The sequence below is a fragment of the Psittacula echo genome, assembly GCF_963264785.1.
Source record: "Psittacula echo genome assembly, chromosome: 4".
In the NCBI taxonomy this organism is placed as follows: domain Eukaryota; kingdom Metazoa; phylum Chordata; class Aves; order Psittaciformes; family Psittacidae; genus Psittacula; species Psittacula echo.
The window spans coordinates 89237878-89254204 of NC_137738.1; the positions used below are offsets into that span (position 1 = coordinate 89237878).

The following is a 16327-nucleotide window of genomic DNA, read 5'->3' on the forward strand; positions in this document are numbered from 1 at the left end:
ATCAAAACAAAGTATGAAGAGAAACTCAAACTACGTTGCATCTCTAGGATTATGTAGGCATGTCTGTCTGGACAAACAGCTCATACATCACTTGGAACCAGGTATAGCATGCAGAGGCAGGGCTGTGGAGCAAATCCATAGGGATTTAGTCTTCGTTTGGAAAACAACCTGCTCCAGCTATAATGGCCTTCAGCGGTTCCAGGTACACAAGAACCACATATGTTTGCTACATTCTGTTATACTGTATTATGAATCACATGTAGACAGTGTCCCTAAGTCCTCTCTGGCTCACAGTACTGAGCAATGAAGCAATCTAGCCCAATCTTATCTCCAAGTAAAGTTCCTATTTATATCAAAGGGAAGTGAATAAAGACAGTGACCCACACTACCCTAACCTTTCATTAACAGTGAAGGCCACTGTTAAACATGTGCTTAATGTACATGTATTTTCTAGTTCTGGGATTTGGGGAAAAAACTGGAGGTTTTAATTATTTGCTGAATAGGCAATTTAAATGAGAAAAATATGCATCAGTTGTTTAAGCATCAGTAATTTGATCTGAAAATACACGTCCACAGGATCCTCAGCTATACTCTGATTCTTTCCTTTCTGCAAGAGTAGACAGAGCATATACACAACAGTATATGAGATATTGACATATTGAGTATAATGAGATATTAACAACAGTTAATATCTCATTTACCTTATATTAATGTACTCTCATTAGCTTACTAAACACAGTTAGAGTTAGTGCTTTACTTTCAATAATGTTCAAGCCCTTATTCTGATACAAGGCAAACAAGATGAGTTTATGAGAAAAGAAAAAAGGGCACTTTTACATAAAAACATGTTGCCTTTCACAACTTTTCTCCTTTGCACTCTAGTGCAACAACATGCCTGTTGGTTCTATGATAAGGCAAAATATCCAAAATATCAGAAATATGAAGGCAAGAGTTATATCAATTTTCCCTTTCTCCACTTACCTACTTTTGAATGTCAGAGTCTATGTTCAGGCAACAACATAAATTGTTCTATAGATTTATTTCTGTTTTCTAAACAAAAATCTGACACCTGCCTGAAATTTCCTATGGTAGTCAGTGAGTGGTATCAAATATTTTAACAAAAAATAAACCATTAACACTCAGAAAAAGAAAAGAAAAAAAAAGAATAGATAAAGGCAGAGTTTGGTTTTATATCTATATATATATGCACACACATATAATATATACATACACATATAATTGTATTGCTCTGGAAATTCCTCATATCTTCAAAAGCTACAATCCAAATCCTCATTCTTTATCCTGTAGCTCATTTTTGTCCCCTAATAAAAATCCTCTTGCCTGACAGATCCCATCCATTGACTTCTGAATGGAAGCCACTTTCAGCCTACTCCTAAACATGTTATGTTAGGTTTTCCATAGAATTCATCAGGTGAATTCATGAGGACAAACTGAGAAGAAATGCCTCATTAAGTAAGTAGCAATGATTTCTGAAGTGCAATGACATCCAGGTTTTCTACTTCTGTATCCCCACTGAGCAAGTATGCTATCTTTATAGGTTACCTGAACTGCCGTATGGAAGCAAGAATCCTAATGTGACCCTTGAGGCCAGGTCTCCCAGACAGCAACATAACGACTAGCACTATTACTTAGCTTTTATTGTGATCTCAACACATCCCAGGAGCTTAATAGCTGGAGATGTTCCTTTGCCAGCACAACAAACCTGAAGCAAGTACCAGACAAAACAGTGCTCTTTAGAAAGGCCTTTAAAATAACTTACACATGACAGCATTCCTCATAATACTAAATGAACATGAAAACATGTCTTATTTGTATGATGTTTACATATACAACAACATGATTAACTGCAAACTTGTCTCTCATGTATAAGAGTGTGCACCTCCTACCATCATATCCTTTGGGGGATATATCCCTGGATTGCACCTTGGGAGCTATGGCTCTCTTGCCATAGGCATGGTTGTCATAACTGTTATATTCAAACGTAGTCTTAGAGTATTTCTCTAGTTCCTTGGCCAAGTTGGAGCGGGGTGTGGTGGTGGGGACATTGTTTCTGTAGCCATACTGAGGGATCTCCAATTGCTTAACAAAGCACATGGGCCTAGAAATTAAAGATATGTAAAGTTTGTTAGATGCAGTTCAGTTTACTGTGTCTGTGCATAATTTATAGTTCAGATTAGAAAATCTTAGTTATTTCTTGTACTCAAGAGATAGCAATATATTTTTGCATTTGCTTAGTTTGGTTATTTTCAGCAGACAAACAGTATATATTTTCTTGAACAAAGCCTAGACAAAATTAATGCTAATACCACTAAATGTATCTTGCAGCTACAAGTATTTTAAAATTCTGTTTTAAAATACTTCAGGGTTTCCCCTTCCCCATGTAATTGCATCACATAGCAAATATTTTTCTATTTTTCTCTTTTGGGAAGGGCAAGCAGTCTGACAGAAGACGTTTGGACAGATTTATTTAAATGTCAAAAAGAAAAAATAGCACTGGAAGCTCAACTTAATTAATGGAGTTTCCTCTAAATTTCTTTCAGTAGAATTGTATACTGTTTTCCTGTGTGCTTTCCAAAGGAGCTAGTCCTGTTTCATCCCTTAATATACAAAACCATGTTCATCTTGAGAAATATACAGGAGAGTCTCACAATCTCTGCTAACTTTGAGCTGTTGCCTTGCAGGTCCTGTTCACGCTTAAATGCAAGGTTCTGGCAGGAACTGTGATTTGTGATACACAGGTACACATCTCAAGGAAGGTCCTGTGAATGAATACAGAATGAAACTATCAGCTAAATTCTCTTTGGTTGGAGGATAGTTAGGAAAAGCCCTGACTGATCTCATTTGGCCATTGTTAAATCTCAGTGAAAGAATGATGTAATGAACTTCATTGTCACGCTGTCTTCTGCAGGTGGCCACAGAAGTAATCAGCTCTCAAAGCAGGTAAATGATGGTCAGAACTTGCAAACCTTACGAACCTAAGAAGGTGTTATATGACTGGGTCATAGGGAGCGACTGCTACACAGCGCTGCATGTCTACCTACTGTGTTTAGCAGGAGGCAAAGATGATGAACAGAATACCTGAGATGCTTCTGCTGGAATTAAGAATCATACAATCAAGCCTTTTTTTTCTTTTTCTTTATTTTTTTTTTCTTTACTGCATTTATAACAAGAATAAATGGAAGGAACATTCTTAGGAGCATAAATTTGTCAAGACCAGAAGTATCATCATGCTGACTGACAAAATGGAATATGATAAATAGTAAGAAATAGGTTTTGAATATTATATTATGTTTTTCTGAATGAATTCATTTTCATAGAATTTAGTCAGGATATTTATGTGAAGATCACCCAAGAAATTATATTAGTCATACTATTCCCTTTGATTTATGTATGCTTATTCCTTTAGACACTTCTTCCTCACAGAATACAGTGGGTTTATTTATACAATGAGCTGATATGAATAGGATTTTGATCCTATCTCAAGATATATTTAGCTAAAAAATTCAATTCAGACCTTGTACATTCAATGCAAATCCAAAATTTCTGTGGAACATAAGTCCTCTGAATTTGATCTCTTTTTAAGTAAGAAATTTTAAATGCAGGTGGGATGGAAACTGAATGAAGACAAATATTCAAGATTTACTCTTAGAACATCTCTTTCTGCCTATCAGTTGCCTGCATGCAAATATCGTAAACAGCTCCAGGTTCTTAATCTTAAATACTTCAATGACTTAAAGGTAAGAGGGAAGCAGAAGAGAAGATGAAAGCATTGAGTTGCCTATAAGATCTGAAACACAGGGCCAGCTCACAACCAAAGTTATGATTCAGCTCAACTTCTTAGGAAGTTTGCCAGCAAACTGGATGCTGCTTTTGAGTAGTTGCCACCTTTGTATGGTCTCTGATGACCAGTGGAAAAAGCCACTGCATTTTTGATCTTTTTTCGTCAAGTAAGAAATTGTGTTATTCCCTTAAAGGGTGGTTTGTTTGTTTGTTTTTTTATTAATATGATTTGAAGAACCCTTCTCTAAGAGAACTGTCTGGGATGCTGTATGAAAAATTGCATGATCTGAATTAGTAGCAGTTAAGATAACGCCTATCAAAAACAATGTGAGGAAGGAAAACAGTCAACAGGCACAACAAAAAAACTTCTAGAGATGTGAACCATAATTCTGTGTTCTTAGCTTTATGGAAAGACTGGGTTTTGAAAAGACCATCAAGATTAGATGAAGTTCTAAGAGAATATTCAAAGAATAATGTTGATTATACAGTAGAAAAGTTTCATTTTAAGCAGCCCTATCAGATTTTAAATCTGTCAGGCAGCTAAATACTAAGAAACTTATGGGATAAGTAGGAAATTCTGGGAACTAAAGCTGCAGCACTTCCTCCACGCTCTTTGAGGCAGCTGAGAGGGATGTACCTATCCCAGCCTACAGATATCGCAGTATCCATGGAGAAATTCTGCAGCTCTTGGGGCATCATCAGCATAAGGCTGGTACAATCATGCAGAAGTCTAGTTCCTTTACATGTATCCGTCACACTTCAGCTCCTTAGAAATAGTGCTATTTCCACCCACATATCTCAAAAGAGACAATAGCACAAAGCTGGGTACAGCTCTGAATAACTGCAGAATCATATACAGATGAAGATAAGGCATATAATTATGTCTAATTGGTTTAAGGTCCTTCTTGTATGAAAATTTAGGACAATTTTTCTCTCTTTCTGTCTTTCCTGGCAGTAATGGGGGAACAAAGACCTAAGTCTGACCTTATTTTGTAATCTAAGCTATACCTGGAATTTTTCCAAGTATCCTGTCAAAAGGTGTGCTACCAGTTTGGTAATGCAAATAGGGCTTCTGGTTTAATTTAAACTGATATTTACTAGTAAAAGCCTGCTGAAAAAACCAAGACTTACCGGTAAATATTAGTTTATTCCCAAAAGATACCAACTTTTTTCACATTGTTCTTAGACTTTGCACTCCAGCAGTCATCTTTACACCAAACAATGCCTAAGACAAAAATGAGCTTTTCAGCTTTACATGTATTTGCCAAAATAATTACCAACCCTCCCCCATGTAAATTGAGTGGGAAATATACACTGTGAGAATTGGATCCAGAAGCCCTAATTCTACCTCTTCTTTAAAGGAGATATATATGTATATACAACGTAGGTAAATATAAATTCTCAGATTAGGTGAATGTGTGATGAATTCTGCATAATAATAAGTATTATAGTGATTTCTAATACCTTAAAACCCGATCTGATGCCTGGTTTGATTTTGACACATCACAGTTCTGATGCTTCTCTTGAGCTTTAGCCAGTTTCTCTGCTGCAGCAATAGGACATCCAGAGAGGCTGCAATTACAGAAAGGAAATTTAATTGTCTTGTCCTGAGTAGTTTCACATTATAGCATTGATCCAATTACTCCTTCTCCTTAGCCAGCATCAGGAAGAATCTGAAGGAAAAGGGTTTCCAATAGCTTTTTGGTCATATATATTTTCTCTAGAATAGGCTTTCTTCCTTCTGCTTTCAAAGTTACATGGTAGATCTCGTATCTGCTCTTCTTCTCTGACTACATGGGTAGATTATTCATGGATGTCAGCCAGCAAATATACCAGTGGGGGAGGAGAACACAAACTGAAATCTACTGTGCAGCTCTGCTAGTGGACTTGTGACCTTTATGCATCTACAAATGTTGCCAATGAAATGACTCCTGAAGATGATTAAATGACAACACCACATAGGCCAAATCTTGCACTGCTTCATACTTCATTCAGGTCCATTAACTCGAATCTTTTTTTCTAGGTATATAAATGAGTGCAAAATTTGGCCTTGAGTCTCTAAATCTACATCTCAACTGTGTTATACTTCATGTCTTCATGAGTTTCAGCCACTAAAGTACGTTTTCTAGAAGTAGACGATGTAATGTGAAAAGAAGTTCTGCACTTGAATTGAAATTCAATTAGATTTGCAAATGATGAATTTTTACTGAAGTGATAATAATAAGCCCGATTCTTCTGGAAAAGATTTAGAACAGGGAAAAATAAATATATTGATGCCAGCAGATGGTGCTCTTAGTGAAGCTGTAAAAACCTGTGACCTGACAATGGAGGGGATCCTTTCCTTGTCATAGTCTACTGCATGCTTATGTGACCGCAGGTCTCTGTGTTCTCCACAGGAAAAGAAATTAAAATGAAAGTTAAAGCAGTGCATTCCCAGATGTTCCCTCCTCTACAGAAAATAAGGAGAGAAAAAAAATAATTACAAAAAGTGAAGCAGAGCAAAATGCCCCAAAAGCTGCAGAAAGAGGTGAGCACAGACTGCAAACTGCTCCCCCCAGCCCTCCCTCCTTGCCCTAGTTCTGCAGAGGGGTGAGGGGGGGTCTGTGCGGTTTTGGAGTCAAGCCAGAGGGCAGCTGCACTCCGTTGACATTCAGACACCTAGTAGATACTCAACCAGAAGTGAATGCTGCTTCAAGCAGCAGTAATTCCTGTAAAGCCTTCTCAGAGGTTTTTGCTGCATCTACTGGCAGCATCACTGCAGAGAAGAAAGGGGCACCAGAGTTTATTGCAGATGAGTTGGTACCCACAAGAGTCTTCTGGGAGGCATGTAGTTAATATGAGGGGATCTAGTAATTCAGAGCTTTGAAAAGACTGAATGTCAAGTGCCTGTGTAGTCCCTTAAGCCTTCATGCTGCAATTAACAGTAAAAAGGAATTCTATAATGAGAACCTTGCATGGTTCCTTTTACCCTCTTAGCCCCACTTCCTGGATTTTTGAAAATTGTAAAGAAATAAGCAAGATCTTGTTGTTCTGTGTGAAAATTATAACATATACTAAAAACTATAGTAACATTTTGAAAATTTTGTTATTTGTTTGGAAGAATTTAATAAGCAATGATATCCTCTCTATAAGAAGCTATTACTAATCTTCAAAAATTATAGATTTTATATTCATTTGTTAGGCTACAATATTTACATCTAACATTCCTGGCTTCTCATTTTTAAATTTAATGAGACATTTTCATAAGGTTTCTTAAACAGGCAAAATTCTCTTTCAATTTTAGCTGAATAAGGACTTTGGGATTGGGACTATGGCCAGTAAGAAAACTAAATCTTCTAATGTCTGTGTATGTAAAATGGCGTTTCTCACATATTAAAAAAAAAAAAAAAATCATTTTAAGGACTGGATTTTTTCTGAAATAATCCCTGAAGACAGTGAACTGTGAAAACGAGAACTCTGCTTGAGTCCTGATGACACTGGCAGACTCTTCTTTCTCCCTGTGACATACTCATAAGAAGTTGTACCATTTGTTTTGTACCACTGCTTTTCAGCTAATATCAAAACAAAAAGGGAAAAAATCCACCCAAAAAGCTAAAGAGGCTTAAAATGTCTTCTGTGGAATTCAATTCATCCATACTGAAGCAAACGCACACTCCTCCTCCTCAGAAAATACATGAATAAATGTTACTCTTTAAAATGGATAAAGCACGCGAAGCACCATCTGTCAATCTTCAGAACAAAACAACAAAACACACACTCACACGCCCCCCACCAGTGGACTGCTAGAAGGGCTGCAGTTTGGAGGCACTGTTCCCTCTAGATTTGTGTCCAGCGATGGCATCCTTACCTTCTGTGGGAATTCCTGTTGCTATTTACGTGGCCCCGGCCTGTGCAGCCTGGTGTAGGACACTTAAGAACATTTTCATGCATGGCAAGAACTTGACAAGGAGAGTAAGAGAAAACAGCAGAGTATGAAAACAAGAAAAAAAAAAAAAATCAAATCCCAGTATATATGAAACCATTTCAAAACAAAGCAGGATTCATTAACAACCAGCATTCCTCAAAATACACATGACACACATAGCCAATAAAGTCTGATGAGGGAAGTAAGTATTGTGACCCTATGCTCATTAACACAGGGCAACATTGAAAGTTATGAAGGTTACAGAACCTATAAAAAAATGCATCTCTGGTGCTACAGTGAAGCAGATAACTTGCAACATCTTCTTCATACAAAAACACTGAGCAAAGGTCAGCTCAACAGTAAAAGGCGAGCTAGCAACTGTCCAATACAAAATTATGGCATAAAAAATTCTTTCAGGAAATGTAAGCATTCATAATACATAGCTTTATACATACAGTATCAAACTCAAGAGCTGAAAATCCACTCTCAGGATATACTGATAGAACACTGAATTATTTGAAACAAACCTCAATACAAGCCTGAACACAATTTCACCCTAACTATAAGACAGCCCAATTGAGCTATGGGCCAGCTCTGCCAACTTCCACATAGATATATCATTCATATCTATATGACAAGCAGAACTGGTCCTTTAACTTTTACTTGTATTCTCTAAAAATGTGAAAATTGCAATGGATAGAACTCTTTTTCAAAAGAGCAAAAACTAAAAATAAGCACTTAAAAAATTGAGGGATAGCAGAAGAAAAAAAAAAAAACTATGTAAAAAACAAAAATGTGGTAAAAGCTTAAGCAAGTAAACTGATCTACATCTGCATCCATTGCAAGCTGGGTGGAAAACTTGCTCCCAAAGCTGCTCAGAGCAGTACTCCTCTAAATCATAAAGCTCATGCTATGACATGCCAAATTATCAAGAACTTTTTGGTAGCACTAAGGAGTTTTGTGTGATGTGAGACGCATCTGAATCCATGTCTCAGAGATGGATGGCAGTACATCCTTCTACAGAAAAATGCCATCCAACTCTTGCAAAGTTCTGGTTTTCTCAAACAAGAAGTAGTCTGGATGCCTATATTTAGTTCTTACTCAAAAAAAAAAAAAAAAGTCATTAAATTCTTTGACTGAGTTAAGAACTGAATAAAAGCTGTTCAGAAACTTGAGAATTTATCTACATACACTGATTAAAAGATAACCATCATCATCACCCCATCATGAGTGTGCTAAAATGTGCATAGATGCAAAAGCTTTACTCTGAGATTTCTACTATTCAAAGCTGTTCTTGAAACATGCTTCACAAGGCCAACATCACGGGGAGAAAAAAAAAAAAGATGAGCTCACCTTTTTCATTTTAGTAAGTAAAAGAGCATGCAAACAGTTTAAAGCTATATTCTTCTTTGATTTACAAAGTCTTCTAAAAAGTGTTTTATTTATTATTTGCAAAAGCGAAAGAACTTTGAGCAACCAAATAAATATTTGTTTCAGAGAATTAGAGTCCTGTACTAGGAGAAATTACTCTGTACTAGGTTCTGTACCAGCAGAGTCATTACTCTGTTCTACTATATCAGAGATCAACCAAGCTACAGCAGTTTCCCAAAGCATTTCCTCATTACTTCTGGAAGAAGCCACCGTACCCATGAAAGAGGAGACTTTTAATGTCTGCCACTCTTGGTGTGCTCATCTACTTCCATTTTTACATCCTTAAGAACCTACTTTCCTTTGGAAACTGGTGACCATTTTAGCCCTGACTGTCTTCATAACATTTTGTTTACACTGTTATAAATCCACTGAAGTTAGGTGTATGAGTGCTGGTGGACAGTAGGGATTTTAGGTCCATAGGCTAACTTCATTTTAAAATTGGTGTGAAAGAGAACTGGATCTTAGCTAGACACTTGTCTGGTGCAAATCAGCATAAAGCAATTAGCTTCAACAGACCTATGCTGATTCTACAAGCCAAAAAGGTGACTTCAGAAAACTGAGTCCCCTGCCTTCAGGCAAAATTGAAACTCCTTTGCAGAGAATCCACTGACATGGCAGGAAATTCCACCCATGTGACTGACAGGGGATGTTTGCTCAAAATCCCCAGTTGTGAAACTGAGTAAATGCCAAATTGTTATTTTTAATAATATAAACTTTTTTTAACATAAATTATGTTTCTGACACAACAACAACAAAAGAAAGGGTGTGGAAGTTTTTCAGTACTATTATTTCTGTACAAGACAACAGGGACAGTTGATGTGACATCAGCACGCAGAAGTAAAAGCAGTGCACATCTTCAGGAAACCTTTTTCTCTGTTGAATGAATAAATCTATTTTAAAATAACCTAGGTTTCTTAAAATCAAAGAATACAGCTTTAAAAGTCATTCTTTCAGTGTAAAAGTTAGTAGAGAATGGAAATGATGTAAGAAAGGAAAAGGTATAGCACAGAACAGTTGACTAAAAGTTGCGACAAACCATACTGAAAAATGAAATTAATTTTTTAAATAAAAAGTTTAAAAAGCATGCTAGAAAAATCTTTGTAGTTTTATCCCCAGTTTCCATGAAACAATGTGAACTTACTTTCTGGAGGGACCCTATCTTTGTGTGGGCATCCTGACAAACTGCGGTGATGGGGGTAAAGCCCCGTTACATGGCCAGTTCCATCACACCCAGGGGTAGGACATTTGCTTTCTTTCTTTTCTGTTCTTGAGGGATCTATAATTTACAACAAATGTGTCAAGTGAATGATGCTTTTCACATTTCTGTAAGAAGGTTCATTTAATCATGTCATTTACTCTTTGGTAAATGTTCTTATGAAAACTAGAACATTAAAAAAAAAAATCAACAAAACAACAGAAACCCTTCCACGTCTGAACACAGTTCTGTCACTTTTATTCCGTTATCTTCTTTTCAGACTGCAGGCTCCTATGATCACAGCAATATCCATTCCCAGTGGTTGGAAAGTCACCTTTTTATAGCAAAGCCATACCACTGTCAATCAATGTTCTGCTGGCAAGCATGAGCTCAAGGGTGCAAGGTCATTTGGAAACTATTTAGTTGGAGTTTCCCTTCTTTACATTCTTATTTGTCTGATGTATTAAAGTCTGCAAACGCACTGTTATAACAGCTCAGTGTCCTGAGAGTAGCAAACCCAGCTCTTCAGGATAACAATTCAACAATTCAGCACAAATAAATCCCTTCTCCAGGGATCACTGAGGATACAACTCTTGTTTTCTTTAAATTCCTTATGAAGTGGTAGAAATTATGTAAATATTCTTTTTCTCCAATAAATTATGGTGGGGTAAACACTGAAATCAGACTTACTGAAAATATCACTTGCTTTGTAAATCTGGGCCATTACAAACATGCATATATATAATGCTTGAATATTCCTATGCTTAAAAGGTTAATGATCTTTTAGAATGTTGTTGGATCATCTGTCTACAAATCAATGAAAAGTCTAAATAGACATTTTTTCAACAAAATAAAGCTTTCTGCCAATAACATAGCAGACTTGCTGGTGAGATTAATCCTGTACTTGAACTTTCTCACATACTTCATCAGCTTGTTTTCTTTAACAGAACATTTGTAAAATAACATCCCTACCCTTCCAGTCCAGCGCAGGATACAAATTACATCCTATCATCTTGACCACAGTTGCCAGATTTTGGACACTATTGCTGATTTTCATATTAGTATTAAAGGAATACAATTGAGTATACTCTAACTGTAACTCTATACTCATTTTGGCTCAAGATCATCCAACATCCCCTTTCCATTTTTTTAGACCATCTGCATTTCAATATCCAATCTGAGCTATACTCATTTAATTATTTTATGCTGCTCTTGTAATTGCTCTGCTTCAGTATTTATGCTTTTGTCTCTGGAAAATAAGTTTTTTCTAATTATTTTCCATTAAGTCCTTCTTACATTAAATTCCATCCCAGCTTCAACAAAGGCAACCCTCAGTACAATCAGTGGAAATGTCAGTACTTCACACACATACAACCCATTTTTTTCACCATGAATTAATACAATCCCAAATTCAAATTCAGTTGTGGACTTCTTTCTCCTTGATTTCCCTCTGGTAGTTTATATACATATATATATTTCTATACTTTTACATTCCAAGTTCTTCCAAAGCACCTTCATTTTAGATAAATTCTTTAGCTCAATGTAACGATTTTCCATGTCTTAATTCCATTCTTAAATTTTAATATGATATTTAAATCTTATCTTTTGCAAATGGAATCCCTAATTATGGCAGTTTTATGTTACTTAACTTGCATGTTGACTGTAGAACACAGTTGTTTCATGCTCTTTAATGATATAAATACACATACAAATCTATCTCCAAAGTGCTATACAGTCATCACAACACTCCGGGAAAGACTGTACCCTTATACGTTAGGAAATTGAAGCGAAGAGATCGAGAAATTAAACCCAAGGCCACAGAAGGAGCAAACGTCAGAGGAGGGATTTGAATTCCTGCCAGATAGGCCTGTGCTGAGACCACTAGAACAGCAAGCCCATAGCTACATACATACACAACTTTAAGCAACTCTTCAAGTCAAGTACTTTGGGATGCGTAGAAGTATTAGATAACTGAATAAGTAATGTAAATGAAATATAAATTATGTAAATATAACAATATTCAAGGACTGCAAAAAATGTAGATGATTAATAGACCATAACGGCTTTTTAGAGACTTTAAACTAGAGGAACTTTAGCTTCTCCACATTGTCAGAACTCCACCAAAGTCAACAAAGGCATTCTGATTTAGAGCCACTGAGGATCCAGACACTCAGATCGTACAGTGTCAAGCAAAATCTGCTGTGCATTAAAGTTACAGCATGTATCAGATCCTTCAGAGCCATTATGGTCTAATGAGTCAGAAAAGATGCTGTATACTATTCTTAATGATTTCAAAATTTGCATAAAATTGTAGTTGCACAATTTCCCATTGGTTTTAATGGAAGACATTTGACTAAAATTTTCACAACTTTATACAAAACACTGGATGCTCTTTTGTAAATTCTCTTCTGCTAATTGGGAGAAACATTGCACAGGTTTTTTTAATACTGCAACCTTTCCTCACTCTCTGCCACAATGGGAGTATTGTCTGAGTGAAGGTTGTCAAAGGATTCAAAAGGTTTTAAAATTCATAAATTTCAGAAGAAAGTCTGCTTAGAAGGCTTTAAATGGCAGGGGAAAAGGGCTAGTGGTCCCTTAACAGTTGTTTCAATGATCTCTGAAAGTAGAATTCCTGAAGTCAGGAGATAGTTCTCACTGCAAACTTGCACTCAAAAAGTTTCCACTTAACCATATCATACATCTCTGCAGCTAGCTCTCCTAGCAGTATTTGGAAGATAATGTGGGAGGGGAGAACAAGTGATATAAGTAATAGTGTTATTTAAAGATTCTCTCAACAACTACCAGAATGTTTCCTGTATTTTTTTTTTTGAGTAATGAAGGAATGTTTCATTTTTCTTTCTTCCTTTATTAAAAAAGCATAGAGTGATCCAGTCACAAAGTTTCTTGGTCCAAACTACCATAATATTTAGTCCTTCTCTGGGGTTTGGACCTATTATCACTTTGGCCTGAAGCTCCTAAGAGATAGGATGGTTCAAAGAAGCTCTAGAATTTACTGAAATAGGAAGTCCATTCTTTTGTTACTCCCAGAAATTATATATAGTCTTTTTGGAAACAGCAGATCTATATGTATAAATGCTTTCCCAGGCATACATAGACTGGAAGGGCTGGACAACACCTGAGTTAAAAAAGCTCTTCAAAAATTAACATTGGTTTGCCATGTTTTCTGTGATTTTATTAGACATATATATTTAAAGGGAAATGTACCTACAACAGGTCATATGTGAACAACATTTAGCACAAAATCCACATGGCTATTGCAGTAATACACTAAATAAATAACACTGTCTTCCCCAAATACCCAAAGTCACTACAGCACTCACTGGAATATATATTTCTGTTTAAAATAAACAGAACTTTGCTAAAATACATTGCAGAAGAGTGTTTGACATGAGTAATTTGCATGTTTTTCTAAATGACTGGTCATTACTGTAAGGTTTGCAAAAAAAGATCAAAACTTCTTTTGGACCAAGATCTTGTCTGCCTACCTGAATGTCACAGGCAGATCTTAGGGTATCACTTTTTCAAAACAGCTAGTTATAAAAAGGAGAAAAATGCCCACCATCTCAGTGGCAGAAAGGAAACCAAGTATTTTTACAACAAATACAAGATAACGCCAGTCCCTGCTTAGCATCTCCCAAGAAATACCATGTCCTCAACTTCCACTAAAGTCAATGGGAATCAAGGGTGTTCAATGAGTCTCAGGAGGTATTGAACACTTTATACAACACAGCCCTACATGTACAGATGCAGACAAGTTAAAGAGGGGTGTGGTAATATAAACACACCATCACCATCACAATCCCGTAAATTAAGTCATTCTAAAGGTAACCTTTAATCTCTTCTGGTTTTTTTCCTTTTCCTTTTTATTTTTTTCTTTTGTATTGAATTATAATCAAGGCAGCACCTTAACTGTTTCCACAATGGAATGAAACCAGTGAAGTGGAATGCACATAAGAAAGAAATTGCTATTGATCTCAGCCCAGGCCACACCATGCCTTGCATAGCAAATGGTTCCATTACCTTACTATCTTAAGATAATTAATGTGCAGTCACTGCCCCTATCTTATGTTATCGGTCATTCTGATACTATTCAATATCTATCAGGCAATTCTACATTTTAGATGGGAGAGGCTTCATCAATAACTGTCTTTTGATGATAATTTCATAAGTCGTAATGCCACCTATCCAATCTAATCTGTAAAATATGCACTTCATAGCTGATTGACTACCTGCTACTAAAACCCCACTCTCCAATATAGTTTGCAACATAATTCTCTTCATGGCTTTTTAATTATTACTACAAAATATATTAAAAACTTGAGAAAAATCTTTGCCTCTTTCAACATGATCTCTTGTTTGTTTTGTTTCCCTAAAAGTTCTTTTTTTTTAATTTGGCCAAATGATATTCATATCATTTGTACATACTTCTAACACTGCAGAATTAATGCTTTTATAATTGTAGGATGATGCTATTGTACAATTATGTCATACTACTACAGTTTAAATAAAGTTCCCATTTTGTGAAATTAATAACTTCATTTCAGATATCTATGCAAAACTTAACACATTAGCTCACACTTTCTCATGACATAACATACGGTATATAGAAATATTACCTTTACCATAATATGGCTTTTTGACATGGCCGTCACTGGGTTTAGGCTTCCTGTCATCTCCAGAAAGGTGTCTTGGAGACTGTTCCTCATATGATCTCATATTATCCCTCCTTCCAGCTTCCACTGCCATTTTTTCTCTCATGGCTTTTGCTCTCTCAGTTTCCAAAGCAATTGCTTTCTCAAGCAGGGTTAAGTTACCTTTTGTCATATCAAACACTTCTTCAGACCTATCTGAAGTAATAGAGGTGGTATCATCGTCTCTTTCATGACAACCATCCTCCTTTGCACAGCTAGAAAAAGTCCTAGATCTGGGGCTCAACTGTTCTTCAAGCCTCATTAGGTTCATCATATCAGAGTAATTCCGGTCTGGTGTTCTTCCTTGGAAGTCATCTTCTTGCCTGACATGCTGACGAGTGTTCATGTTTTGCTGTTGATTTCTTTCCTGTGGGTTTGTCTCACTGAGTTTCCTAGCCAGATCAAAACACTGGTTCCTTAAGCACTCCAAACTGCTGAGACACACCTCTTCATCACTCTCCTCCACCATTTTTTCTGTAAGTCCATTGTTCACAGGCTTCCCTAGCATTACAAAGTTCATATTCCTATTATCTTGCTGTGAAGTACTGTCTGCATAATTTCTGTCATTAATGTTTTCTGAAAGCACTACACCATGTCCTTGTGCTAATAATTTAAGGGAGTCCACTGTTTCTCTAACAACATCACTGTCTAAGTCTAAACTCAGCTCACTTTTCCGACCAATATTTTCATTTTTGTCACTATCATCTTCCAGACTATTAGATGTATTGCTGTTCATTTCTGATTCTGTCCTGGCTCTGTATGCTGCATCCTCTGCAATTTTGCCAAGATTTAATAATGACTTGGCCACCAGTTCATCGTAATTATCATACTCATCATTATTGTTATCGTCTTTTTCTGTGTCTTGCATTATTCGAGTATTGTGACAATTCATTTGATGGTCTTCTGCATAAAAAACACAAACAAAGAAAGAAACAAAGAAAGAAAGAAAAAGGAAAAGAAAAAGAAAAAAGTGGCTACAATTGGAACTGTTGTTGCAATCGCGTGGATAGAAAACAAACTGCATGTCAAATATTGTTAATCATACAGCAATTCTATAACACTAAGGCCCATGTGTAGTGAATTTCTCTATAGTCCATAAAGCTATTTTTGTTTATTTGCTATTCACATGAATTTATTTCAGAAAACTGATAAGAAAAAAACAATCAAAATGCTAATTACTACTATTGCTAAATATTATGGCATAAATACTTATGTTTCTCCTTTTATTTCTGTATTTACAGTTTTATGGGGTTTATTACAATCATATTCCTAATATGAAATAAT

The 16327-nt window shown here is 36.1% G+C and overlaps 1 protein-coding gene across 3 annotated transcripts in view; it reads right to left on the reverse strand.

The window, feature by feature from the left end:
* MYT1L (myelin transcription factor 1 like) overlaps window positions 1-16327 on the reverse strand; it is a gene marked incomplete at both ends in the record, with an annotated part of 140725 nt that overhangs the window by 76159 nt on the left and 48239 nt on the right. For 2 of the 3 annotated variants that reach the window (XM_080616432.1, XM_080616433.1), the window contains 5 exons: window positions 1908-2119; window positions 5266-5373; window positions 7649-7739; window positions 10278-10412; window positions 14975-15946. In XM_080616432.1, the coding sequence (XP_080472558.1) occupies window positions 1908-2119; window positions 5266-5373; window positions 7649-7739; window positions 10278-10412; window positions 14975-15946 (1518 nt within the window). Of the gene's footprint in view, window positions 1-1907; window positions 2120-5265; window positions 5374-7648; window positions 7740-10277; window positions 10413-14968; window positions 15947-16327 lie in introns of all 3 variants that reach the window. The other variant, XM_080616431.1, reaches the window with a different exon arrangement.